Source organism: Plectropomus leopardus, chromosome 20 (genome assembly GCF_026936395.1).
Source record: "Plectropomus leopardus strain MGB_pleo_1.0 chromosome 20, ASM2693639v1, whole genome shotgun sequence".
Classification (NCBI taxonomy): domain Eukaryota; kingdom Metazoa; phylum Chordata; class Actinopteri; order Perciformes; family Serranidae; genus Plectropomus; species Plectropomus leopardus.
This window is the reverse complement of record NC_142195.1, coordinates 341827-369407: the sequence shown is the minus strand read 5'-3', so window position 1 is coordinate 369407 and position 27581 is coordinate 341827. Positions and strand designations below refer to the sequence as shown.

The 27581-nt window shown below is 41.2% G+C and overlaps 1 protein-coding gene across 1 annotated transcript; it reads left to right on the top strand.

Annotated features, from left to right (window-relative positions):
* Positions 1-26043, top strand: ajm1 (apical junction component 1 homolog). Its single transcript, XM_042509582.2, has 2 exons — positions 1-221; positions 20718-26043. Exon 2 carries the CDS (start codon positions 20772-20774, stop codon positions 24048-24050), a length of 3279 nt encoding a protein of 1092 aa, XP_042365516.1. The 5' UTR covers positions 1-221; positions 20718-20771; the 3' UTR covers positions 24051-26043.
* Positions 26044-27581: the final 1538 nt, after the last annotated feature.

Genomic DNA, 27581 nt, shown 5'->3' with positions numbered 1-27581 from the left:
GGACACGTAGCTGTGGATGGTGCAGCGGGGTTGCGCAGCAAACAACCAACGATGTAACGTAAGGGAGGAAAAATCCTACAGTCTGACCAATAAGGCGGATATTGCAGTTTTACTTTTTGCACATGACCGATGTCGTCATTGGGAAACCACTATCGCACTACTTCATACCCCATCCCTGACAGAAAATGGACATGCAGAGGCTGGCACTCCGGATTGATGCGGTAAGACATGTTTGATGTGCAGTGCCGTGTGCTAGCCTATGCAGGGACACACATTATGGATTATTGCTTCACTTGCTGCAGCCCGTCGTGTTGACGGCCTCCTCTCCTCATTTCTGTTTCATTTGATCCGTTGATCACACATATTGAGCTCAACATGGGTCGTGCATCTGTGCACATATCAAATGCACGTTTCCATTTGATGCTCGCAAAGCATGTCGTTGTGTGTGCATGATGTTGTGTGTGCATGATTGCATGATGTGAGCACAGAGGGATGCAGTGGGTATGCCCTGCACATTACTATCCAATGCAGCCATTTGGCTTGTGCTGGACAAATGTTCTTGTCCAAGACCACTGACATCATCCTCACCAGGACTGTGGCTCCAGGCAGCAGCTCCTCCTGCAGCAGCAGCAGCAGTAGTCAGGGGGTTATATACCTAAGTGTTTGCTAGCTAAGCGCGGTAATGCGACGTTTGCTCAGACTTAATGCACTGGTGTGCAACCCAAGCTCATTTAATTTTAGAGCAGATAAGCCCTCACACTGCATTGTTGCAATGTTACAGAGGTTACATGGGTTGCTCTAATTTTTTTCAGAGAAGTCAGGCAGAAAAGCCTAGCCAGATGTTGCAGAGTTGAACATAGGCCACAAGTATGCAGATAGATAGATAGATAGATAGATAGCTATTTAGGTTATATTCAGCAACAGCAGTGAAATTCAAATACAGTTTCTATTTATGTGTTCCCAAAATAAAAACCTTGCATTAGTTTTAATTTGTAACTTAATTTCATCCTGTCAAAAACTAGGGGAGACTGGAGATGGTTGCATCATGGGACAGTTACAACAGCTGTTATTAAAAACATGCTAGTATGATGGTGCTCATACTGCTTATGCTCAGTTAGACCCTCTCTCTCCATGTATTAAGAAAACCTGGATGAAGTATGGAGGCAGGGCCCTGTTCATTCCTATGAGAACTGCTCATTAGTGCATGAACGCTCTAATTCCGAGGTATAAAAGTATCTTCTGCATTATGGGGCCCCCCAGCTAGCAATTTTTGGTTCTAAAAATGTTCTGAGAATGCAACAAATGCAGTGTTATAGTATCATTTTTAGTGGTTCCTTTTTTTTCTTTTAGTTCTGAGAAAGTTAATCTTAAAGTTAGGGTAACATCTCTACAAACATCAAAAAATGTAAAAATGTTTTTTTTTATTGTTAACATATCACATTACATTACATATTCATGTAAAAAATGGTCCAATATTTCAGTCCTCACTAACATGTTCTGAATGTTTCTTTGAAAATACCCTTTCTTTGTTCTCATGTAACATTGTGGAAATGTTTTATAGACCCTTCACTGATCTGTCACCTGTTATAGAAGTGAGGAGAGAGAGAGAGAGAGAGAGAGAGAGAGAAATAGAGAGAGAGAGGAGTGGGGGGTGAGCAAGAAAGGACAGTAATTTTAAAGTGAAGGGAAAATGTTTATGTGTTGCTAGGCAACAGCTGTCGCGTCCAGCGGTTGTGGAACTATTTGTGTCGGTGGAGCCAAAAAAATCATTAAATAAACAAACAAATCATAATCTTTTGTTGCTTGTTGCTATTAACAAATAAAATATTCTTGTAGAACTGTAGAACTGAAGACAATATCACACTCGAGGTTGTGTGTTGTGCACGTATATCATCACGGCTGTGATTTGGTCATAGGCGCTCGGCCTGCAGCCTCGTGCTGAAGATAATCGCAGTCGTGATGATATATGAGCACATCACTCCCTCTCGTGTGATATTGTTTAATCAACATCACCAAAACATCCTCAGAATGCTGCAGTTCAAACGTTACATTCTAGTCACCATTTAATCTTATAGGAACATTAATTGAAATGATAAACATCCTTAAAACGTTCTTTTAACATAAGATTAAAATGTTTTCTTTAAAACATCATTGCAACTTGTAGGTAATGCTAGCCAATGTTATGGGAACGTTCTCTGCTAGCTGGGTCATAACCATGTGTGCTAGACTGACCAAAAGACTGACTGACGGTTGCCAAGCGTGGCCGAGTCTGGCTGAGCGTGGCCGTTTATGCCCAAGCAGGTAACTTACCGACTTTACCGCTCTGCTGCCTTGAGAGGCGTTCAAATACTTTAATTTTGTTGTTCTTTTAGACTTTCCAGATGCTTTCAGACTGAATGGATTAAATCTCAATAGTGAAATGAAGCATTTCATGGAGATTTTGACAGTCACAGAAATGTGTCTGATTTACAAAGTTCTCTTTCCCAGTGTAAGTCAATAGGGAAAAGTCTGTCAGGCCCCATGGCATCATGTGACGTTTAATTCCACTTTTGACTACCATGTAATATTGACTTGAAAGCCTGGCAGTTTTCGTGGGGGTAAAAGATACATTCAACATCTGCTACTGCATTTATTGAAAAAAAATGTTTTGGAGGTATGAAAGCTACTTTTTTTTAGGGGTCGTACTTCCCTGGCTTTTTGTATGAATTAATCGAAACTTACTTAGCATTCTTTTGTGGACTTCGAAGACATAGTATGTGTCCAGGATGTGTCTAAGGGTGGGGACAAGTTGTTGCAGCTGTCCCTATAAAAGAATAGCAAATACATGAAACTAAATAGATATAAAATAAAAATGAATAAATATATATAAAATAGACATGTAAAAAATTTATGAAATTGTCAACTGTTGTCTTCTATGATGGCATATTTGATGCTCTTAGAAAAAATAGGATCATGTTAGATGTCTAGCCTATATTTATCTATGCACAAGTCATTGGGAGTTACAATATCACTGAAGTTGCAATAATGTGATCATTTTATTATTTTGCAATAGTGTAACTCTGTTATTGTAATGGTCCATTAGTAAATAGTAAGCAGTCATTGTTTTTCTTACACTGAATAAATCATCGAACAGTAGAAATTGTATTGTTTTCAGTATTCCAAGAGTGAGGAAGAGGGTTAACAGAGGGATAATATTCATTTTCAAGCACCATCAACATCTTAAGGATTTTTTGAAAACATTTTGAGATCAAACGAGTCAACCTGCTAGGAGCTGGACGTCTTAATGTAAAACTTTGTCTTTCCTGTGCCAATAGGTGGTGCTCTCATTATCGCTTAAAATTGTCATAAAGATGTGTTCACAGCAGAGTGACATACCACTTCCTATTTACTTCCTGGTTCATAGCAGAACATGCAAATTAGATGACTCATACAGATCACACGGTGTGATCAAAACTCATGATTTGAATAAGTTTTGCTGTCAAAGGTCTTATGAAGTTTGAAAAATTGTGACCTCTGAAAATGACCAAAAATACACCAGAATTACAACTTCAAATCAAAATGGCCGACTTCCTGTTGGGTTTACGATATGGCCTCAAGAGCCTTTTTTGTAGGTATTGGGGTGTTGCACAGGCCTCCAAAGTTTCACAGCTCTAGGTCAAACGTGCTGCGGGGGCTGCTTTGTTGTAAATTCTGCACAGTAAAATGCCTTATATCAATGACTGAAGGGATTCCATCGACACAAATGTTGTCAGAGGGCTCGGCTCTTATTTTGAAACAGAAACGGGGAATGTTGAGTAAAACAGATAAATTAACGTGGTATTGCATCTAAATAATTATCAAAATACCATTTTCACTGTCTATTTTTTGCTAAAAGCTAGGTATGCAGCTATCGATTATTTTAGTAATCGAGTAATCTACTGATTATTCTTGGGATTAGTTGAGTAATCAGATATGTGTGTGGAAATGTTTTCATTTCATTACTTTTGCTTCATTAAATGGTAATAGTAACATACAGAGGAGAAAACAAGACAGTGTAAGGTCCCTTATAATGAAGGAGAAACTATAATTGCCTTTTCCTTTAGAAAAATCTCTGTTTTTGTTGGTAACAATGCAAAAGTCTCTGTGAGGTGAGCACTAACATAGTATTATAAACCTCTGAACTAAACCCATTTAGTGCATGTAACGTCTACCATTTTACTCTGGGTTTTAAGGTGACAAACATTTTTTTGAAATGCAATTTATCTAAACATATTATGGATATTATATCCATCTAAACAAATTTAGTGCATTTAAGTGCTATATTACCTTCTTCTGGGTTTTAAAGTGCAAAAATAAAACAAAACATAAGAAAAATCAAATTACCTTTAAAAAAAAAAAAAAGAAGGTATATACAATCAAAAACTAAGGCATAAACATTGCCTTTAAGTTGTGCAACATAACTTTAAGAACCACAAGTTTCAGGCATAATGTAAACCTCTACAGTCTATTGCCTATTTAACTTTTATTTTATTTTTTAAATTATATATATATATATGTGTGTGTGTGTGTGTGTGTGTGTGTGTGTGTGTATATTCCCCCAGAAAAAAACAACAACTTTAAAACAAATTTCCTCCAATTCTACATCACCTGCACTAGTCTATATTAGTTACATGGGGCAGAGAACAGCGTAACTTCTGCAGCTGCCAAACGCCCACTGTCACTCCAAGTTAGAGAATGAGTGAAATCAAAGCAAAGGCAGTTGGGCTGGGGCACCAGGCCCCACAAATCACTACATCGGCCCCGATAACAACGAGAGCAGCAGAGAGCAGCTGGATGAGAGGTCTCTCAGTACGCTGCACTGTCTGTCAGTCTGCTCCAATGGATCTATCGATCAGCTGTGTGATCAGTAAGGTGTGTTATTTGTTTTTATTAGGCTACCTTTTTTTGAATGTGCAGCCTGAGCCGCACTCTAGTATCCACATGTGCACATACCTGGTGTTCAGTCTGTAGGCTATTTAGGCACGTTTCATAGAAACAAAACAATAGTCCAACTATTTTTGTGCATTTTCAGTATTAACTCTCTAACCAGCTGCTGTTGGATGTTCCGTCAGATTTCCCTCTTTCGTATGTTGGGGCAGACGTGACGCCAGGTCCTCTGTGGAGATTACGGTTGAGGGCTCTTAATCAGGAGAAATGTGACGCCGGGAGGACACCGGGAGAGAGCAGGGAAAACATGAGTCTCTTAAGGGGGAAAAATACTGTGTATTTCACTGTCCCGCATTAACCTCGCTAACGTTTAGGCCTGGTGGGGAGTCTCGTTGGCCTGGCGCACCGCCAGGTCTATAACATTGTAGGGAAAGCACTGTGGCACTTATATTGATTTATGCTAAATGCTGTTGTTGACGTTAACTTTACCTTATGTCGGGTTTGCTCTGACCGCCCCCATAGATTGGGTGCTTTTGGTTAAGAGGTGCTAAAAGTTATCTTTCACACAGTTTTTCAGTTAATTATCTTGCGTGCACAAGGAATAGAACAGAAATAATCATCTGTGTTAAAACACAGTGCACTGGATTACACGAATTATTCGATTTACTTGAGTAATCGTTTCGGCCCCACTGAAAACTGCGCATGTCACGTGGAAACAAACGGCGAGATTCTGTTTCTCTAGATGAGCCACAGCTGAGCAGCACAGCTCAGGCCGACAGTGTGGCGACTCTTACTTGGTAACATGGGCACCAAAAGAAAAAAAGAACAGGTTTGGTGAAGCAGAAGTTGTAGCTCCAGTTACAGAGAAACATGAATTCAGAAGGTATATGGTTGTGAGTGTGTAAAAATATTACCTCTTGTTGAAATGTAGTGAGTGTATTGCGTGTTGAGAAGTCTTAATGACAAGACAGCCTGCAGAACATATCGAACTCGCAGGGTGGAGGAGTGTCTATTACCACTGCATGCGCATGCCGTCATGTAGTGTATATCCCTGTGAGATTCTAGGAAGGTCTCAAGGGACGAAAACATAGATAAAGCCAATCATAGTATGCAAATATAAATGGCTAATTGTATTATTTTTTGGTGATTATAAACTAATTAAAGCATACGTAACGTTGCTGTACTGCCTACATACTGGACCTTTAATGTCCTAAAAGTTGATTTTTTCAAAATGGGCTATTAATTTATTTTTCACACAGTTTTTCAGTTAATTATCTTATGCACACAAAATATTAATGAGGTGGCGTAATTATTAAATTTTTCAAAATTAGTAGGCACCCGTAATAACTGCTATGAAAATAGATTAAACCAAATACATGCACACTCTGAGGCTCTGAGCGCTTTCTTAACTTTGATCAAATTTTGGAAGTTTACAGGGAACATTGTGCAACCTTTGTATTTATATCTCTTTAGACTTCATTTGAACCTTGTGAGGTTTCTGATCAGTCTGCTGTCTGCACAGATCTGTCTCTGAATCCTCCATGCACCTGTCATTTCTGCAGTCATTTAAACCCTGTAGACAGTGATATCAAGAGCATGATGTGTATTCTCTATTGTTGTCAGCCAGTACCAACTCATAGATCATTATGTCTTATATCATCATATTGTTTTTTCTTCTGACTAGTTAGTTGAAGTTGAAGTTTGCAAAAAAAATGCAAACAAATCCCTGTTAAATTTACACACATTTCAGCCTTCAAACCAGGCCTGCCATGTTCCTGTAGCTTTAACAGGATACTCCAGAATAGGTGTGGCCGGTATCATGGTATTATGGTATACCAAGGTATTTAGAAATTCCAACGCTATAAAAATACTGTATGTTTTGCATGCAGTGCACATGCCCTGGGTGTTATTATGCCTGGGCCACACTGCTCGCATGAACAGTGTGTGCTCATATTGGGAGCATTTGTTGTTGAGGTGCTGAAGGGATCCATGTCGACAGAAACACTGTCAGAAGACTCTCACTTATTTCTACAATTCTACAATTTCATTTAGCAGACGCTTTTATCCAAAGCGATGTACAACACAAGCAAGAATTTAGACTTAAGGAAAAAACCCTTAGTAAGTGCAAAATGTGCTTCAGGTGTGATTGGTCACAGATATTGCCGTCTAGTGGCAGAAGAAGTGCCGCACAGCCCCCCCCCCATTTTTTTTTTTTTTGAAACCAAAGTAATAACCAGTAGCGATCTCAGCATCTGAGATTCAACAATCTCAGTATCACTACTTACGATGACAGTCAACATACAACATCACACAACTTTGTCAGTGCTAGATAATCATTAGGTGCTGGGTTTTGGACCTTCTGACTTAATTTACCCCAAAGGGCAAAGCGGAGAAGAGTCAGGTTAAGTGCCTAGGTGTTCTCGGAAAAAATGAATTTTCAATTGTCTCTTAAAAGTAGAAAGGGACTCAGCAGAACGCACAGAGTTTGGAAGTTTGTACCACCATTTGGGAACAACAGAAGAGAAGAGTCTGGCTAGAGATTTAGAGCCGTGCTGTCCTGGAAGCACCAGGCGTCTTTCGCATGCAGAGCGTAGTGGGCGAGAAGGAGAGTAGACCTGCATCAGGGATTCCAGGTAGGCTGGAGCAGTTCTTGTGATTGTTTTGTAAGCCAAGAGAAGTGCTTTGAATTTGATTCTGGCTGCCACTGGAAGCCAGTGAAGAGAAATTAGCAGCGGGGTGACATGTGCTCTTTTGGGCTGGTTGAAGACCAGACGTGCTGCTGCATTCTGGATCATCTGAAGAGGTTTGAATGAGCATGCAGGGAGGCCTGCCAGAAGAGAGTTGCAGTAGTCAATGCGTGAGATCACAAGAGCCTGAACCAGAAGCTGTGTGGCCTGTTGGGTCAAGAAGGGTCTGATCTTCCTGATGTTGTAGAGGGCATAACGGCAAGACCGAGAAACTGAGGCCACATGAACCTTAAAGGTCAGCTGGTCATCAATCATGACACCCAGGTTTCTGGCTGAGTTTGTGGGCACAAGTAGGCTCGAGTCAAGTTGGACACTGATCTGAGGCTGAACAGATGGACAAGCTGGAAAGACCATGAGTTCGGTCTTAGACAGATTTAGCTGAAGGTGGCGTTCCTTCATCCATGTGGAGATATCTGCCAGACACGCTGATATCCGAGCTGAGACCATTCTGTCATCAGGTGGAAAGGAGAGGAAGAGCTGAGTGTCATCAGCATAGCAGTGGTAGGAGAAACCATGGGAGCGGATCACTGCACCGAGTGAGGTGGTGTACAGAGAGAAGAGTAGGGGACCAAGCACCGACCCCTGAGGAACCCCTGTCGATAGGCCATGTGACCTAGACACCTCTCCTCGCCATGACACTCTGAAGGATCTGCCTGTGAGGTAGGACTTGAACCACCATAGGACAGAACCTGAGATGCCGAGCTCAGAGAGTGTGGAGAGGAGGATTTGATGGTTCACCGTGTCAAAGGCAGCAGACAGGTCCAGCAGCAGTAGGACAGAGGATTGACCAGCCGCTCGAGCCAGTCTCAGTGACTCAGTGACTGACAGGAGTGCAGTCTCAGTGGAATGGTCACACCTGAAGCCAGACTGAAAGGAGTCAAATTAAAATGGAAACACGAAATGTTAAGTAAGAGACATATATTTGTATTTCTTCATCTATGTCACAGATAAAGACATTGAAACTGTCGTAAAAAGTGGTATGGATTCAATGTAATTATCATTTTCACAGTCCAGTCTAGAGTGTGGGGGACTGTTCTTTATTTATCAAAGGAGGGGGTTGGCTGGGATGTCACTTTTTCTGCTTTTTTTTTATTATGACCCTCCCTGAGGCCATAAATATTTTTTTCTTGTCAATCACTCCAAAGATACCTTTTTTTGATATATATATATAAATACATAAACAGGAACTAATTAGAAATAACATCGGATATATATCTTTGCAAACTTGGTATACATTTTTCATTTTTTACATGCTGCAGTAGACCTCACATTCATTCCCTGGAATTACATGTTTGTGTGTGTAACGAGTAACTCTTTTGGTCAGCTGGCTCATGGATGTGTTGCTGTCATTGCCATAGAAATGTGTTCCATGATTTTTTTAGAGGGGGTAGAGTTGAATTATCAGCAGTCTTTCTCCAGAATCATACTACACCTTTAATATATATAAATATACCTTTTCCTTAATTGATTTAAAATAACTTTTAGGTTTTTACTGTATTGCATTTAATTTTCTTTTACACAAAATTCCACTGGCAGTGTTGCAGTCATGTAAAGACATGGTGGCAATTCAGAATGGGTAAGATTTCAGGCAAACATTAAAGAAAACTTACACTCCACTGGCCCGGTGTTGAAAGGACCTGAATAAGATCATTTCATATCCTCTCAGGCATGAAAGGCCCAAATATTGGACCCTCATCTTACAGCTTCTTTATCTGCAGTGGTATGGGCCACACAACACTAAAAAGTAGAGCTCACTGATTCAATTATAATGGAGCCTGCTGCCCATTTTTCAATTATCACTGCTTTTCTTATGGACACAGTGTGTAGTTAGTTACAGTGCATGAGCAGGAGGGAGGCAGAATGACATATGACCTGATTTTTGAAAGGAGCAACATACTGGAAGACATGTAGCACCCAATAATGTAATAAAATCATTTCCTGTTATAATGTTTTTTTAAGTGATAATGTTTTTAATGGATAATGTAATAATGTAAAAAAGTGTGTTTTTTTTCTTGTATATTTAGAATGTGCAATTTGAAGAAAAAAACACAGTTACTGTCATGTCAGCCGCGATGGATATAATATCCAGCCACATAAGCTTTTGACAATGATTTAATGTTTTGGAAATGTAAAATTTATGTTTTCTAAAATTAGTAGTGTACAACAGATAGAAAGTGGTTTATTTAGTATTTATTTATTAACTATTGATTAAAGATCTAGAAAAGACAACCTGCCGAAAATCCAACGCAGCTTTAATGTGTGTTTCAGATAAGGTTAGATGTGTGATTTCACTTTAGTTTACTGCACAGTTCTGCTGTAATGTCATAATATCAGACAGGACATTGCATTACATTATTGGTCAAGTAATTACATTATTAGGTTTTGTTACATTTTCAATCAATTTAAGGGCATTTTTTAAAAAACATTTTTATGCATTAGTATATTTTCCAAAAATTATTGCATTATTATGATATTTTTTTCCCTTGTATTTGGGTTCAGCCCAAAGACAATGTAATGTTTACATTAGTTGTATCAAGATGATTTATGCCAAAAAAACAAAAACAAATAATGAGGTCTGAGAGAAGGGGAAAAAACTTTTCTTTTTCTTTTTTTTCCCCTGTTACAGGAGTCCTTTTTCGGGAGTTTTTCCTTGGGTGATGTGAGGGTCTAAGGGCAGAGGGATGTAGTACACTGTACAGCCCTCTGAGGCAAATCATGTTTTGTGATAATGGACTCCATAAATAAATTGACTTGACTTGACTTCACCAGCAAACACTGTGAAAAACATGTCCGCCTTCTGAACAGAAATTTAGGAGTCTGTTTAAGTCCAGGGTTAATCTTCACCAACATGCATGTTTCTATACCTTGTCTGACTGTTGTCGAAGCTTCTGCAGCACATGATCATGTGAGCAGTGCATGCTGACTATTTTAGTGCAACACACAATCCAACATTAGGTGTCAGTAGCATACCATATTATTTATGCACACTTCAAAATAAAACAAAATAATGACATTAAAAATCTGAACAAATAAACATTCTCTGCGACAGCTACATTTATGTTCGTGCTACAGCACGTGCTGCCTCAGAATACACATACAAATGGTCAAATAGGAATAAACCATCAAACAGAATTCAGTGAGGGGGGTCAGGGCTTTTCACTTTTTAAGAGAACTCAGAGAGATTAATTAGCAGTATTTAAGCTATGAAGTCTGGAGGTCCAAGTGTAAATGTAGTGTTATTAGGGTGAGTAAATGTTGGTGTTGGGGGAGGGTAAGTCTAGAGCGGATGAACTAATTCTGCCCGGAGAAACCTTTTCTAGGGTGTTCAATGCCAAGGGGACAGTTTAGCAGTACAGAGCGTTTGCTCCATAGAAAATACCCACAATGCACCATAAAAGTGGAGATCTCTATGATCACTGACCAGAAGTAACGCTACCATATTTCCACTGGAGAAGGGGAAATCCACTACACTGGATAGTCATTCACTATCTCTTAAAACAGAGAGCAGAGTGTGCAGGCAGAGTAACACTCACTCCATGCACACATCTGTGGCTGAATGCTTAATCCTTTAAACCCAAAGGATCACGAAATAAAATAAAATAAAATAAAATGAAATAACTATAAAAGATAACTCTTTATTTACAGTTGTATGGAATATAGTCATGTAATCTCTAGGCATGCCACATGTACTTCGCAGGAAGTACTCCTAGGATCACTTTTATGAGATTTTTTTTCCCTGCATGTCCACAATTTTTTAACACTTAGTAAATAAATGATGCAGTATTTACTGTATTATTGAGTGAGTAGTGAGTGGAAGCAAGTGTCAGTGTTCCAAGGATAAAGGTTTTGTTTTGTTTTGTTTTTTTTTATTATTTTTGCCTTTTTTCTTTTCAAAAATAATACAATAAAAGAAACAGACACAGTAGAAATAGAGCACCCAATATCTTTTGCAGAAAATGAGAGAGAGAAAGATGGAGTGTTGGTGTACAGAGCTCTGGTCCAAAGCTGTCAGCTGACAGCTATAATGACAGAGCCAGACATTGCCCCTTTTCCCAGGATGATCAAGGGTAAAAAGGTGCCACCTGCTCCTCACACATTTTCACCAATAATACATCAAGAGCAATCTGGGGTTCAGTAGCTTGCTTAAGGACACTTCAATATGTAAAATGCAGTTGGCCTGTCGCGGTGAAGGAATTTCCTTTGCACTGTGGCTTAATTGTGTGATATAAAGTGTTGTTGTGGCAAATGACGTCATGTATTCTGATTTAAGTGCTATGTAAATAAGCATTTTTAGGTCATTATTAGGTAAATTGCTGATTAAACTTGAATTTTCTTTTAATGAAATACGTGTTCATTGTTAAATGCCCAACACAGTCAAACGCAGTAAAGTGTGCAGCATTTTTTCAGCTGTGACATTATGGCTGCATTTGGTTGCTATAATGTACAATATCCATGGAACTAAAAATGTTGGCACAAGTTAGACTTATTCTGGATAAAGGAGAGCTTTCAGGGAAATAGGACAGACCCACTAGTCTGTGTGGGTTCAGTATTCATTTCTCCTCCATTGTTGTTGTTCAGTGATGTAACACTTAGTCTTTGTGCTAGGCCATTTGTATCACCCCCACTTCACTGTGACTGGAAGACTGGTTAAAAACTGACAGCGATGAGTGGCTGCCTTGCTCAGTGTAGAATAGATGCTGCTGCTGGCATTTGTAGAGTTGTGTAAATATGCGGCACTTCCATGCTTGTCACCTCCGTCATTTGGCTTGTCAATAGTGCAGTAGTGCAATGTTGGTATATAAATTTAATCGTGACAGTATTAGACTGCAAGGGCCAGGGATCCAACCACTATGTTTAGGCCTATGTCCACCAAAGCGTTTTAATGCCTCTGCATGGTTGAGTACATCTGTCCGTCTGTGTGGCACATAGCTCTCGGTCCAGATCAGGTTAGTTTTGCCCTGACACCGGCTCTCCTCCCCCCTCTTCGTCTGGTGGTTTCGGTCTTGTTTCTCCTCTCTGGTCTGACTCGCCGTTCAGCTCAGGCCACTGGTGGAGATACTCTTGCGGTCCACTGCACTCAGTCCAAGCCCCAAACAACTTCGCCCGATGCTGACAAGTGCCACTCTATCGTGAAAAAGACATGCTTTAGCAGAGGGGGCCATGGTATCTGGAAAATAGAAAAATATAGCGAAAAAGTAGCAAGGATTTGCAGAGCTACCGGCTGCTGCATCTACATGCGTTACTGTCGCCATAAAAATCTCTGCTTAAAAAACATGGCTTGGGCCATAACTTTAGAATTCATATGATTTTATTTCAAACAAATGTCAGATGGGTTAAAATGATGAAGTTCTGATAATTTATATCAAAGAGGTCAACTGTAACATCATAATGTTCTGCAAAAACACTTTTTTGGCCATTACTTAACATCTTAAATAAGGAGACATTTGGTCAGATACTGAATTGCTGACGCTAATCTTGACACTGTGCTGATTGTAGAGATCTTCTGTGCTGCCGGTTTTCACATAGATGTAAACTGTACTGGAGCCACTGCTTGTAAACTGATGGCATTTCTAGTTTTCCAGCTGAAAATGCCAGACTCTTGTTTGGAATTTGAGAGCGCTTTTGAGGTGTTTCTTTCAGTGTGTTTTTTTCAGTTGAGAAACTTTGGTTGTCTCTGGTCACTATGATACAGAATATTCATGGAAGTAAACATGACAGCAAAATGGTAGAGTACCTGCTGTGGTTGAGGGGAAGGCTGAAGCATGCAGAGAGAGAGGATGGACCTGTGTAGGTTCATATGAGGAAACATGGTATAGGCTATACACTTTATAATGACAGTTTTTTGTTATTGTTATTCAGCACTTTAACACTGCATTAATACCAAAAGTTGAACTCTAGCCCATTAGCATGGTAGCATGGTGTAAATACATGACACTTCCATAGCAAATAATTTTTTAAAAATCAGTGGCCTCAGTAGAAAATGCGCAATGCTTTTGTGGACACAGCCACTGAGATTACCACGGATTGGAGCAAGACGTTTTTTTGTCATCATTAAATTTGAACATCCCTGAGGCTCCCTCCCTGAGCTACCACCTTATCGTGGTGGAGGGGTTTGCGTGTCCCAGTGATCCTAGGAGCTCAGTTGTCGGGGGCTTCATGCCCCTGGTAGGGTCACCCATGGCAAACAGGTCCTTGGGGAGGGACCAGACAAAGTGTAGCTCACAAGACCCCTATGATGACGACAACAAATGGTCCAGAGTTTCCCTCGCCTGGATGCGGGTCACCGGAGCCCCCCCTGGAGCCAGGCCTGGGGATGGGGCTCAATGGCGAGCACCTGGTGGCCGGGCACAGCCTGAAGAGGTTACATGGGACCTCCTTCCCGTGGGCTCACCACCCGTAGGAGGGGCCATAGGGGTCGGGTGCCATATGAGCTGGGCGGTCCGATCCTTAGCTGCAGAAGCTAGCTCTGGGGACGTGGAATGTCACCTCTCTGGTGGGGAAGGAGCCTGAGCTGGTGCGCGAGGTTGAGAAGTTCCAACTAGATATAGTCGGCCTCACCTTGACGCACGGCTTGGGCTCTGGAACCAGTCTTCACGAGAGGGGATGGACTCTCTTCCACTCTGGAGTTGCCACTGGTGAGAGACACCGGGCAGGGGTGGCAATACTTATTGCCCCCCGGCTTGGTGCCTGTACATTGGAGTTTACCCCGGTGAATGCCTCCCTCCGCCTTCGGGTTGGGGGACGGATCCTGACTGTTGTTTGTGCCTATGGTCCAAACATCAGTTCAGAGTATCCACCCTCTTTGGAGTCCTTAGAGGGGGGGCTGGAGAGTGCTCCTTCTGGGGACTCCCTCGTTCTGCTGGGGGACTTCAACGTTCACGTTGGCAACGACAGTGAGACCTGGAGGGGCGTGATCGGGAGGAAAGGCCCCCCGATCTGAACCCGAGTGGTGTTTTGTTATTGGACTTCTGTGCTCGCCACAGATTGTCCATAATGAACACCATGTTCAAGCATAATGGTGTCCATATGCGCACTTGGCATCAGGACACCCTAGGCCGCGGTTCAATGATCGACTTTGTAGTCGTATCGTTGGACTTGCGGCAGTATGTCTTGGACACTCGGGTGAAGTGAAGAGAGGGGCGGAGCTGTCAACTGACCACCACCTGGTGGTGAGTTGGCTCCGATGGTGGGGGAGGACGCCCGTCAGACCTGGCAGACCCAAACGTATTGTGAGGGTCTGCTGGGAACGTCTGGCAGAGTCTCCTGTCAGAAAGAGCTTCAACTCCCACCTCCGGGAGAGCTTCGACCATGTCCGGCGGGGACATTGAGTCCGAGTCGGCCATGTTCCATGCCTCCATTGCTGAGGCGGCCAACCGGTGCTGTGGCCGCAAGGTGGTCGGTGCCTGTCGGGGCGGCAACACCCGAACTCCGCTGGTGGACACCTGCGGTAAGGGTTGCCGTCAAGCTGAAGAAGGAGTCCTATCAGGCCTTCTTGGCCTGTGGGACTCTGGAGGCAGCAGACAGGTACTGACAGGCCAAGAGGAGTGCAGCGGCGGTGGTCGCCGAGGCGAAAACCCGGGCGTGGTAGGAGTTCGGTGAGGCCATGGAAAACGACTTCCGGACGGCTTCGAAGAGGTTCTGGACCACCATCCGGCGTCTCAGGAGGGGGAAGCGGTGCTCTGTCAACACTGTGTATAGTAGGGACGGTGCGCTGCTGACCACGACTTGGGACGTTGTGGATCGGTAGAAGGAATACTTCGAAGACCTCCTCAATCCCACCGACACGCCCTCCGGTGAGGAAGCAGAGCCTGGGGACTCAGGGGTGGGCTCCCTATCTCTGGGGCCGAGGTTACCGAGGTGGTCAAAAAGCTCCTCGGTGGCAGGGCCCCGGGGGTGGACGAGGTCTGCCCAGAGTTCCTCAAGGCCCTTGATGTTGTGGGGCTGTCGTGGCTGACACGACTCTGCAACATGGACATCGGGGGCAGTGCCCTTGGACTGGCAGACTGGGGTGGTGGTCCCTCTTTTTAAGATGGGGGACCGGAGGGTGTGTTCCAACTACAGGGGGATCACACTCCTCAGCCTCCCTGGTAAGGTCTGTTACTAGAGAGGAGGGTCCACCAGATAGTCGAACCCTGGATTCAGGAGGAGCAATGCGGTTTTCGCCCCGGTCGTGGAACTGTGGACCAGCTCTGGACCCTTGGCAGGGTGCTTGGGAGTTTGCCCAACCAGTCCACATGTGCTTTGTGGACTTGGAGAAGGCATTCGACCCTGTCCCTCGGGGAGTCCTCTGGGAATATGGGGTTTCGGACCCCCTGATAGGGGTTGTCCGTTCCCTGTATGACAGGTGCCAGAGCTTGGTCCGCATTGCCGGCAGTAAGTCGAACTCATTTCCGGTGAGGGTTGGACTTCGCCAGGGCTGCCCTTTGTCACCGATTCTGTTCATAACTTTTATGGACAGAATTTCTAGGCACAGCCAGGGTGTTGAGGGGGTCCGGTTCGGTGACCTCAGGATTGGGTCTCTGCTCTTTGCAGATGATGTGGTCCTATTGGCTTCATCAGGCTGTGGCCCTCAGCTCTCACTAGATTGGTTCACAGCCGAGTGTGAAGCGGCCGGGATGAGAATCAGCACCTCCAAATCCGAGACCATGGTTCTCAGCCGGAAAAGGGTGGCGTGCCCCCTCCGGATCGGGGACGAAGTCCTGCCCCAAGTGGAGGAGTTTAAGTACCTCTTGTTCACGAGTGAGGGAAGGATGGAACGGGAGATCGACAGGCGGATCGGTGCAGCGTCTGCAGTAATGCGGACTCTGCACCAGTCTGTCGTGGTGAAGAGGGAGTTGAGCCGAAAGGCAAAGCTCTCGATTTACCGGTCGATCTTCGTTCCTACCCTCACCTATGGTCACGAGCTTTGGGTAGTCACCGAAAGAACAAGATCGCGGGTACAAGCGGCCGAAATGAGTTTCCTCCGTAGGGTGGCTGGGCTCTCCCTTAGAGATAGGGTGAGAAGCTCGGTCATCTGGGAGGAGCTCGGAGTAGAGCCGCTGCTCCTCCGCGTTGAGAAGAGCCAGATGAGGTGGCTCGGGCATCTAATTAGGATGCCTCCAGGACGCCTCCCTGGTGAGGTGTTCAGGGCACGTCCCACCGGTAGGAGGCCCCGGGGAAGACCCAGGACACGCTGGAGAGACTATATCTCACAGCTGGCCTGGGAACGCCTTGGGGTCCCCTGGGAAGAGCTGGACGAAGTGGCCAGGGAGAGGGAAGTCTGGGCTTCCCTGCTTAGGCTGCTGCCCCCGCGACCCGACCCCGGATAAGCGGAAGAAAATGGATGGATGGATGGATAAATTTGAACATGACCTTTTTGAAGCGTTATTGCACCCTGGAAGTTGCACGTTTTTAAAAAGACATTTACAAATGTGCACTTTGATGCAATAGCCACAAGATTTGAGAAAAACATCAGCCATGCCAACATCAATAATCATCTTCCATCTGCTGCGGTCTGAGCGTCTGCTCGACCAGTTGCTCAGTCTGGGTCAGCTCCTTTTCCCGCAATGGTCACAAAGGTTGAAGCAGTAATTTTTAGCACTTTCAACAGCCAAACATATTTTTTTACCAGTCAAAATAATAAATCACCTTTTTTGTTTCACATATACATGTCTTTAAGTAAATTTAATTGAGATAATATGCAAACTTAGAGAAGAGGCCAGAGCAAAGTCTGAATTAAAAGCATTAAATATATTGAACAGCTCATCACCACAGCATCTGTGTGTAAATGAGTTCCTTCTAGAAAGTTTTGATGCATTGTATCCGTCCAGGGCTTTTATTGTGAAGGAAGAAGTGCAGCTACTGCACTGACGCTGTCACTGTGAGAGGTAAAGAGAGTTTGCTGTGTTGGTTGAAACTACGGGGCCTCCATCTTAATATTTAATAACTTCTACAGTATGCACTCAGCTTTAGCCACCAGCAGACTGGAGGCTGGTGATAGTTTAGTGATCAGCTGATGTCTCGTACTGTAAACGGAGCTGCAGAACGAGTAGTGCTTGAGATGGCTTTGCCGTATCATGCAGATTAGAGAGAGCACAGGAGCAGCTGCACAGAGGAGCAAAGCCATGTGCCCCCAAAAACACAGCAGAGACTCTCAGCAGAGTTAACTCAGAGACTATTTTGGCACAAACATTTACCCGCCAGTGTGGCAAATAACCTCCAGAGATTTTATCACATTTGGCGTTCTGCGGGAGTTTATGTGGAACCCCAACGACAGTTTTTACCATGATTTCAAACAGTATAAACCTCAGGAAGAGTTTCTTAGTGATCTCTCTTCCAGAACAGACAGATGTGCAAAACATGTCATAAAGAACAATAAAATCACAGTGGATAACAAAATTCTGCACAGCAGGCAGGACAACAACATCAGCACAACCATGTCCTGTATTCAGCACCTGGCCGATCACACAGTTGGTCAATAGATCCATCAGAGTAGAATGAGACTGAGAGCAGCGCAGTGACAGATCTCTCATCTAGCTGCTCTCTGCTGCTCTCCTTTTTATCAGGGGTAGATTTACTGATTTGGGGGCCTGGTGCCCCAGCCCAACTGCCTCGCTTTGATTTCACCCATTCTCTAACTTGGAGTGACGGTGAGCTGTTGGTAGCCTTAGAAGAAGTTATGCTGTTCTCTAAACCCTCAGTGTAACTAATGCAGACGACTGCAGGTGATGGACAGACACTGAAAGCTGTTACTAATACAGTTGCGCTGCATATTGCTAAAGATATATACACAAATTAATTCTAATGTAAATATGTTTTGTGAAATGACTGTAGCTCAGTGTTAAAGACAAGTTTGCAGCTTGCACTTTAAACCCAAAAGGTAAATTCAGTTTACTATATCAACAGAAGGGAAATTCAGTTTGTCTTTAATTGTTATTGCTAATTTGTTGTCATTTGTAGTTCCTTTTAAAGAAGGGGAAAAAATCTATTAAAATCATAAATCGAGTTTGGTGTGAAAAAATCTGAGATTTTATTTTTGGGCCATATTATCCAGCCCTAATTTTATATTTATTTTAAATCGAATAAATGAAAAATGAAAAACAGTCCCACACCAACAGCGTGGAAGCTATGCTGTGGGCATAAACGCAGCAAAACATATTTTAGCCAACTAAAAGAAAAAAAAGGATCAATATCAGTCTAAGTCTAAATTATTTTTTATCATTAACTCATTTTAAATAATTATAATTATGCACTGCAGTTGTGATCCACAACATACGCACAGCCCTGTGACCAAAACCTATTAAGCCAAACTACCAAATCAAACATGCCACATAGGTAATGACATCATCAAGCCATTTGCTAACACTATGGGCAGATAAAAGTTGCTCTGCTCTTCTATTTTTAATATTTTTTCAATCTTTTTAGTCTTATCTGACTGCATCACAAACCCTGTTACTTATTTTATCAGAAGAGAATTGAAAAAAGTATTGAATTCACAGTTTTCTTTCTTTAATTATCATCAAGCCATTGTGACATAATTATGTTTGTCCTTTACCATGACAGTGACATTGTTTTCCACAGCTAGCAACTATTACTGAGAAAACGCTAACATTTGCATTGATTTGCAACCGCTATTTTTATTATGTTTACAGGGTTGCAAGTAAAAATGTTCCAAATCAATTCTGCAAATCAATGCTAGCTTTGTAACATTTTGCCAAAAGAGACACAAATTTGTATTGAACAACATTCATGTGGTCCTTAGTATATTTGTTACATTTATGTCATGGCCCGCTATCAAAAGTAATGTCTTCATTAAACCCTGTTACTGTGTGCACCCATGTTACTCTAATTCCAACAATGTTACCATGTCATTATTAAGAAACATTATTTTAATCATTTATTTTTTATTTTTTAGTGAGGCTTCAACATTAATGCGACTTTTTCATTCACTGTTAAAGGATTGATTTTAAACAATTTTATAGAACGCACTTTTTTCAGATTCCTGAGTATTGTTAAAGGGCTGCATCCAGCAAAATACATAAACAAATAAAAAAACATCTCATTAAAAGTGCACCATTGATGCCTGGGCTGGATAAAACTAATTTCTTATGGTTTACAACCCATTTCCTCAAAATAACAAAAAAACAAAACATTGACACGTTTTGACCCGCTCTGCCCAAACCTTTGATATTTACTAATGAGCTATATCAAACCCATTGGTAGGTGTATGGGGGAATAAACAAACAACAATGACCACAAAGATCATTTTTGATTTTCATATTACATTTGTGGGAAGTAATTACAATTTTGAAAGCTAAAGATTTTTACCTCTCCACAAAAGTAACAAATCCCTGCAAATGTAATAGTACTATTATTGGCTATTACAATAGCTCTTACATTTGCAGGAGATTTCATGTTACGTTTGTAGTAGGCAACTGCTATTATGTTTGTGAGAAATGTATTACGTTTGTGGAATTATTACATTACATTGCATTTGTGGTTTATTACATTTTTGGGCTGTTATTATATTGGCGAGTGTTACATTTGTCAATAGTGAGTTCACTGCATTATTTTGTCCCAAAGATATCATGGGAAAGATCTCTTTGTTTTCATCTTGAAGACATTTTCTGTTGTCAGAAGGATGCGTTGTGACACAGCAGAAAAACATTAGCCACCGCCATCATTAAAAGTTGTATTTGCTTATAGGCCAATGGCAATCAACAAGGGAAATATTGGCCAATATCAGTGCTCGGTTGATAAATCATTGCATCCCTACCTTTTACCACCTTATATAGCGCATAAAAATGAATGTCATTCCACAAACCTGTAAGCATGTTTCTACATTAAAACTGAATTTACAGTTTTTGTTGCACAACTGAACTTGCCAAGTTGAATATGTTAATGTCATATTAAATCATGAACATATTATACATTTCTTTAATGTTTCTGCCAAAGTTTAGTCAATAGAATGATTTGTAAACAAGTAACCCATACTGACTCATATTGATTCTTAATGCATTAGTAGTGGAACAAATTTTTTAGCCCCGATAATTTTCACTAACTAAAATTCTTTGTTTACCTCTCCAGGCAACATCAACATTAAAGCAACTTGATGGAGAAAACTAGAGGAGTCCCTTTAAGATGACACGTACAGACCCTCCTGACATACTGGTATCAACTGTGCATCAAGATATTAAAGTAATCCCCATTTATTCACTCTACAAATCCTTGCAACCCTCCAAACAATGTGATGTAACAAATTACTGCAAACTGGAGGACAGTAAAAACAAGGTCAATAAGAGGCACTGCTGTACCTTTGACTATAAGTCATTGGAGTACCCCAAATCACATAAATACTCAATGGAGTCCCCATATAAGAAGGCTGATAGGCATGCAGCTAATCCAGATGCTGCCTGGAATGCCTTGGGCCACCAGCAGAAATACCGCTTTTCTGCTCCGGACATTTTTAGCCATAGGTTAACTCCTCAACCAATGGCTGCAGATATGGCCAGTGAAGTAGTTATCCCTGAACAAAAAAGAAGGACCAGGTCAAAAAGTGCCCCTCGTGTACAGACCAGTCTCACCCCTGTTTCTTTTGAAGGTTCCTTATCTACAGGGAGGAAAGGCAGGGAGTCACAAAGGGTTCCAAGAGACTCTCGCTGGAGGCCAGAAGTATCACCGCGAAAGGAGTCCTCCCATGCAGCAACTAGGGCTCATATGCATGAAGTCCATCCTATTAAGTTGCAGCCTCAAATGAGTGACACCAGTAGATACTCACCTCATTATGCTGCTGATAATTCTGAGGATGGAGGGCTGGATAAACCAGCGACTAGCCCTCATGTCAGATGTCGGGTAGACATCAAACCAGATGATGCTGCAGTACGACATTCAGGGCCGAAAAAGACTACACCTCAAATGGACATACCCTGGCAGAGGCACCACAGTGGGGGAAGTAGGAGTCTAACTGTGCCCCGCCATTTTTCTTACTCAAGAACGCCAACCCCTACTGATTCGTTAGGTACAGATGGTAGGCAAGGTTACCAATATTCCCGCAGCATGCCAAACAGTTATTTACAACCAATGGAAATTCCCTTGCAAAGAATGCCTTCATCAGGTGATTACTATGGTAGGGAACGCAGAGCTCATTCCAATCCGAATGTGCCAACCAAGTTCTTTTATGCAGATGACCCTGGGAGATATGTTACCACTGCTCCTCCTCAGCCAAGTTCTTGTTTTCACGATGAACATTACACACCAGGACGAACATATACTCCAAAAGTGCAATATGTGCAAGATCCAAGGACTAGAATGGTACACGCTGTAGCTACAAGACCTTATTATCCTGAGATGGAGCCCTACCCATACTCTGTGCAGACAGGGTATCTCAAACCCTATGCAGCAAATGAACCAGGGCCATACATTATACAGACACCTCCAACGAGAATATTTTATGGGGATGATCCAAGGTCTTATCAAATCCAGACTGCTCCACCAAGGTTTTATTATTCCAGCGACATGTATGCAATGCCCCCAGAGCATCATATCCCAGCAAGGGCATATTACACGGAGGGACGAAGACATGCTAGAGTCATTCCGGCACAAACAGATGACTGGTATGGCTCTGATGCATCTGGTTATTCCACTAATCCTGCCTCTTATGTATCTCAAGTCACTCCAACCAGAGTCCATGAAGAGCCAGTGTTAACACCCTGGTATGCCAACCCATGCGTAGAATCTCAAAGAATTGGCACAGATTCAAAATCTTACTCAAGGTCCTGGGATAATATTCTAAACTCCCGAGTAGAGAGGGAACAACCTCTTCCTGTACAGAGGGGTCAGAGCTATGATGATCTTCTTGACTCCAGGAAGCCTGCAGCAGCCACAGGTGACAAACCACAACCCGTGGTAGTCAATCTTTCCAGTTCACCAAGACGCTATGCAGCCTTATCAATGTCTGATAACTCACTAATTGACAAAAGTCCAACAGAGACATCAAAGAGCACAACTAGTAAACTCTGGTTTGTAACTCCTGAGATAACAATCACTGATAATGACCTTCGACCGGGGAAACTTAATAAGGCTGAAGGACGGTCTGCCAGTTGGGACATTCTTGACTCCAGAAGCACCGCGGGTCCAGAACTGTCTCAGCATGACTTTGAAAGCTCAACCAAAGAGAAGACACACGACAATGCCTCACTACAGCAAAGCCTTGAACAACTTGATGAGCTTCTGGCAGATCTTGTGACTGATTACAAGCCACCCAGTAGAAGGGCAAGTGAAGATATTCTTGATCAACTAAAGAAGTTAATTGATGAAGAAGAAGCAGTATCTCTGTCCAGAAAGAGCTCAAAGGCATGTGCAGAGGAATCAGCTCCTCTTGACAAGCAGCCAACCTCAATAAGAATGAATCCCGATGCTTTTCGAGACATGGATGGGGCCAGTGATGCAATGAAGAGTGCAGATGAGTGCTCCCCAGATCAGAGCCCAGATGAAGATGATACAATGATGTGCTCAAACAACAAATGTCGGAGGACAGAAACCCTGTTCAATGCTTGCTTATATTTTAAATCCTGCCACAGCTGCTACACTTACTACTGCTCTCGTAACTGTCGAAGGGAGGACTGGGACATTCATAAAGAAAGTTGCCTGTATGGAAAAATTGGCAGCATATGTCGTCACATCATCAAACACTGCCGGGAGACTGTTGAAGTCCACAAAGCCTTCTCCCGTATTGCCAAAGTTGGCTATCTTTCTCGAGGTAGAGGAGTTCTGTTTCTTGGTTTTCCAAATCCTGCATCATCTAGTAACTTCCTGCAGTATGGCCTGGATAGTCTACTGATGTCTCCAACATACCTGTCCCTTCGTGAGCTTGAAAGCTTCAAGGACAACCTAGGGGATTACTGTAAGGAGCTGCATGAAGCTGGTAAAGAGTACGACCCTAACGAATGTTTCATCTTGAATGTATCCATCGCTGTTGGTGACCAATTGCCTGATGGGCCATCACCAAGGAACCAAGCTCCAACTGTCAGAAAATATGCAAAGGTAGCACTGGCTTCCTTCAGCCCTGAGAGGAAGGTTCACAAGAAAGAGAGTGACATGGAAACGCTGATTCTCACTCCACCCCCTGGAACAGCAGATATTGACAAAGAGGGAGAGGAGGGCAGGAAGGCCAGGGAAATCTGTTTCATCAATATACAGCGGGAGTTAAGGATTCGAGGGGTTTTCCTGAGGCATGAATACCCACAGGTATATCAGCAACTCTGTGAGTTTGTGGAGAGTAACAGAAGGTTTACACCCACAACTATTTATCCAATTGATAAGAGGACCGGGAAACAGTTTATGTGCATGATTATGGCTGCCTCTGAGCCCAGGACGTTGGACTGGGTAGGCACCCCTCATCTCCTTGATGACATTATTTAAGTGCACCTTTTGTTGTAAATATATATGTATAGAAATACATATATATTATTATACATATTTATATATCAATCCAATTACAAACATTTGTAGATAAGTATTTTGTTATCAAAAAATATATATTCATGTATGCTTGATCAGTATTCTTTTTCCTGTCAGGTGCAGAATGAGTACAGTACATTATTTATTTTAATCTTTAACAAGTACATAATTTTTATCCTCAGCAAGTATCCTGGTATGACAACACATTCCCCTTTGGTAGGGACTACCTAAGCTGATGTTATAGTATTTGATTTTTTCAAATTGTTATCAACAATTACATGTTTCTTTTTTTAAACTTAAATGGGAGATTTAATTTCTGCGAGTACAAGACTATTTTTCATACGCGACTTTAATGGTATACCATGCAGAAAATATGAAACATTATTTTCTTAGCTACTTAAATACATTCTATGCAAAGTTGCTTCATGACTTAAGTACCACATTCCTGTAAAGAGTTGTTTCTGTTATTATATTATATTATATTATATTATATTATATTATATTATATTATATTATATTATATTATATTATATTATATTATATTATATTATGCACATCTGTAAAGAAACTTTTGTTGAAATTTAGATAACTGCTGAGAGTTTTGGTGTCAATGTCAATCATAGGAAAATAATGAAAGCTGAAAGAGACAGATGTGCTACTTGAAATATCTATAAAAAGCACAAATCTTGTGTACTATACTGACAAGGTAATGTTTTCCTTGTAGAGTTTAATGGCATACTTTGGAGAAATTCAAGCTAAATTCAGTTCTTTAATTCTGCTCTGCAGAATTGCCCAAGTAGTAGTGGACTTGAAAGCAACCCCTACAATGGATACTGAAATGGTGCCAGTTACCAGCCACACAGTAGGTGTTGGCCTGTACTGTTCAGTTTTAAACACTGTGAATAATGAGAGTTACAAAAACACAACCTGGTATAATACCATGAAATCATGCAATTTCCTATTACACCGAAATTGATGAGTTGTATTTTTAGATATATTAAAATGAAAATATATGAATTAGCAGCTGGAGTTATTGTCCTTAGAACAAGGTGAGCCAGATTTGGCACAGTAGCTACATAAACAGTACATAAATGCTTGAAGAAGACATTAGTTGTGTATTTGTGCTACATTAGGTTTATTACATGTGTGATTTATATGTACTTTTTGGTTTTATAGAACCAAATCAGAACCTTTGCGTTGCCCATAGGTTGCAGGAGTTTTAGAAACATCCATCAATGAAACTTAGTCATGCTGCCTCATCTCTCAAGATACAGTAAATTTAATGATTTTCTTTTTTAGGGTCCATACTGATGGTTTTTTTAACTTAAAGTTGAGTTTTAAAAACTTACCAGTGTAGCTGGAACAAATTGTATACTAATATCCAGACTTTTAAAAATGGTGTGACTGACCCCATTTGTCAAATGTTTCTGTTCAACATGACATTTGTCAAGCAGTCCACTAAATAAGATCCATTTTTTCCCCGTCATTAATCATTGTTCTTCATGTCATCTTATTCCCTTGTGTTCCAAGTTTTCCTTAGAATATGTAAGACAAAGTACAGTGAAACTTGAAGTACTACATATATATATATATATATGTATGTTTCTCCAAGTTAGTTTGGCTGACAGTACAGTGTACAGATTCAGTAAAAATTGCTGCATGTGACTGTTTTCTATGCCCTGATCTCATTTTTAAAATGACATTGATGATAGTAACTTGCTTGATGAATGGACTAGTGAAAGTGAAAACTGCTATGCTGTGTAAGAAAAAATAAACACATTTAGAATTTTCGTCAGTCATTCAAGTTAAAATAATAAATGTAAAAGGCAATGAAGAAGAGACCTCACTCAAATGTCTAGAAAATCCTGTAATCTTGTATTTTTTTATACTCTAACATATGTGTCTGAGTGTGTCTATTTATAAACCATATCTAATAAATGGAATGAGAACTCTGGCTGCTGCTGTCTTGCTGTTCTGTAGGTGAAGTCATTCATCATCATTGTATCTATCTGAACCTATGAAACAGCCAAGTCCTACATTTTTCTTCAAAGGAGGTTATCAGGAAGTCTTGTTATAAACAGGGCAATGTCACAGGGGAGTATCTACTGTTTGTGTGTGTAGAGCTTAGATAGCTTGAAGATATTTAAAGTTTGATTTAATTTGAATTTTTATATGGAAAATTTAATCTGGTGGAAAAACTTAAATTAAGTTTTAAGTAACTTAAGCTTTACCCGAATATGGTTCATGGTTAATCATATACAGTAAATGCTATAAAACAGAATAAAATCAGCCGATTTTTACAAGAAATCATTCCAGATTTAGTTTGATATACAGTGAGCAAAGAAATGTATTCAAGTAATTGTTTTTGATTGTTGTTAAATCATTCATACAAACACACGTTAATTAAAATTACATTAAGGTTTAAAAGTTGAAATCAAATTTTAATGTTTAACATGGTACTTGAGTGTTGAATCAACTACTGTGTGTGTACTATACATATATAGGCTAGCAGTAAGACTGCAGAACTTGCAAAAAAACCTCTTGAATTTGAGAAATGATTATCGATCATGTATTTTTTGCCATTTACTTTTTTTGTCCTCTTTTTGCCAAATTGCAGGGAGAGCAGTACACAGGCTCACAGCAGCCTGTCTGTCAGGCTCAGTCTGAGCATGAAAATCATAGCAGAGCTGGGATTACAAACTTTTATTTCACACTAACAGTGAAGTAGTTGGTTTGCCAATATGGTGGACAAAGCATGAGAATTAAGCCATGGTCAGGTCTATGGTGGACAGGCACATCTTTTCCTTGTAAGCTATCTCCCAAGAACCTCTTTCTGCCAGAAATCTGTTCAGTTTAACAAACCCCATCTTTTTTCCTAAATCCCTTTCTGTTAGAAAGCTAACTGGGAAAACTTCTCTCAACTGCAGTGTTGTTTGGGGAAGGACACAAATATTATCAATCTTCCACACATTATATACTACTATCCATACCTGTGGACAATTTAATTTGATACCACTGTATTACTATAGTACTATATTGCACATCCCAGAGCTATAGTGTATACATCTATTCATATTAAACCTTCTAATGTTATGTATTAGAAGGTATGACTAATTAAAAATGTATTTATTTATTTTATTTAAAAGGGACTCTGCACAGGTTAAAGCATAAATGTTACCACTTGATGCATTGTACCAGATTATAGCTTATTTTATATTACAGCTAATTCACATCTTAATAATAGTATAGCATTTTGAAGAAGTTTTTGCTGTAGAATTCAAAAGAACAGTCCAAAAAGTCAACATTTAAAATGCTGAAAAATAACTTACTATAGTCGAGCTAGGGTTTGGGGGTCAGGGCCAGGGTTAGGGTGAGGGTTATGAATTCATGGTTCTAAATGTCAAAAAATGTCAAAGTATAGCGTCTTTATAAAAGATATTTTTTAGGGTTTTTTTGCCTTTAATTGATGAAACAGGACAAGTGTGAAAGGGG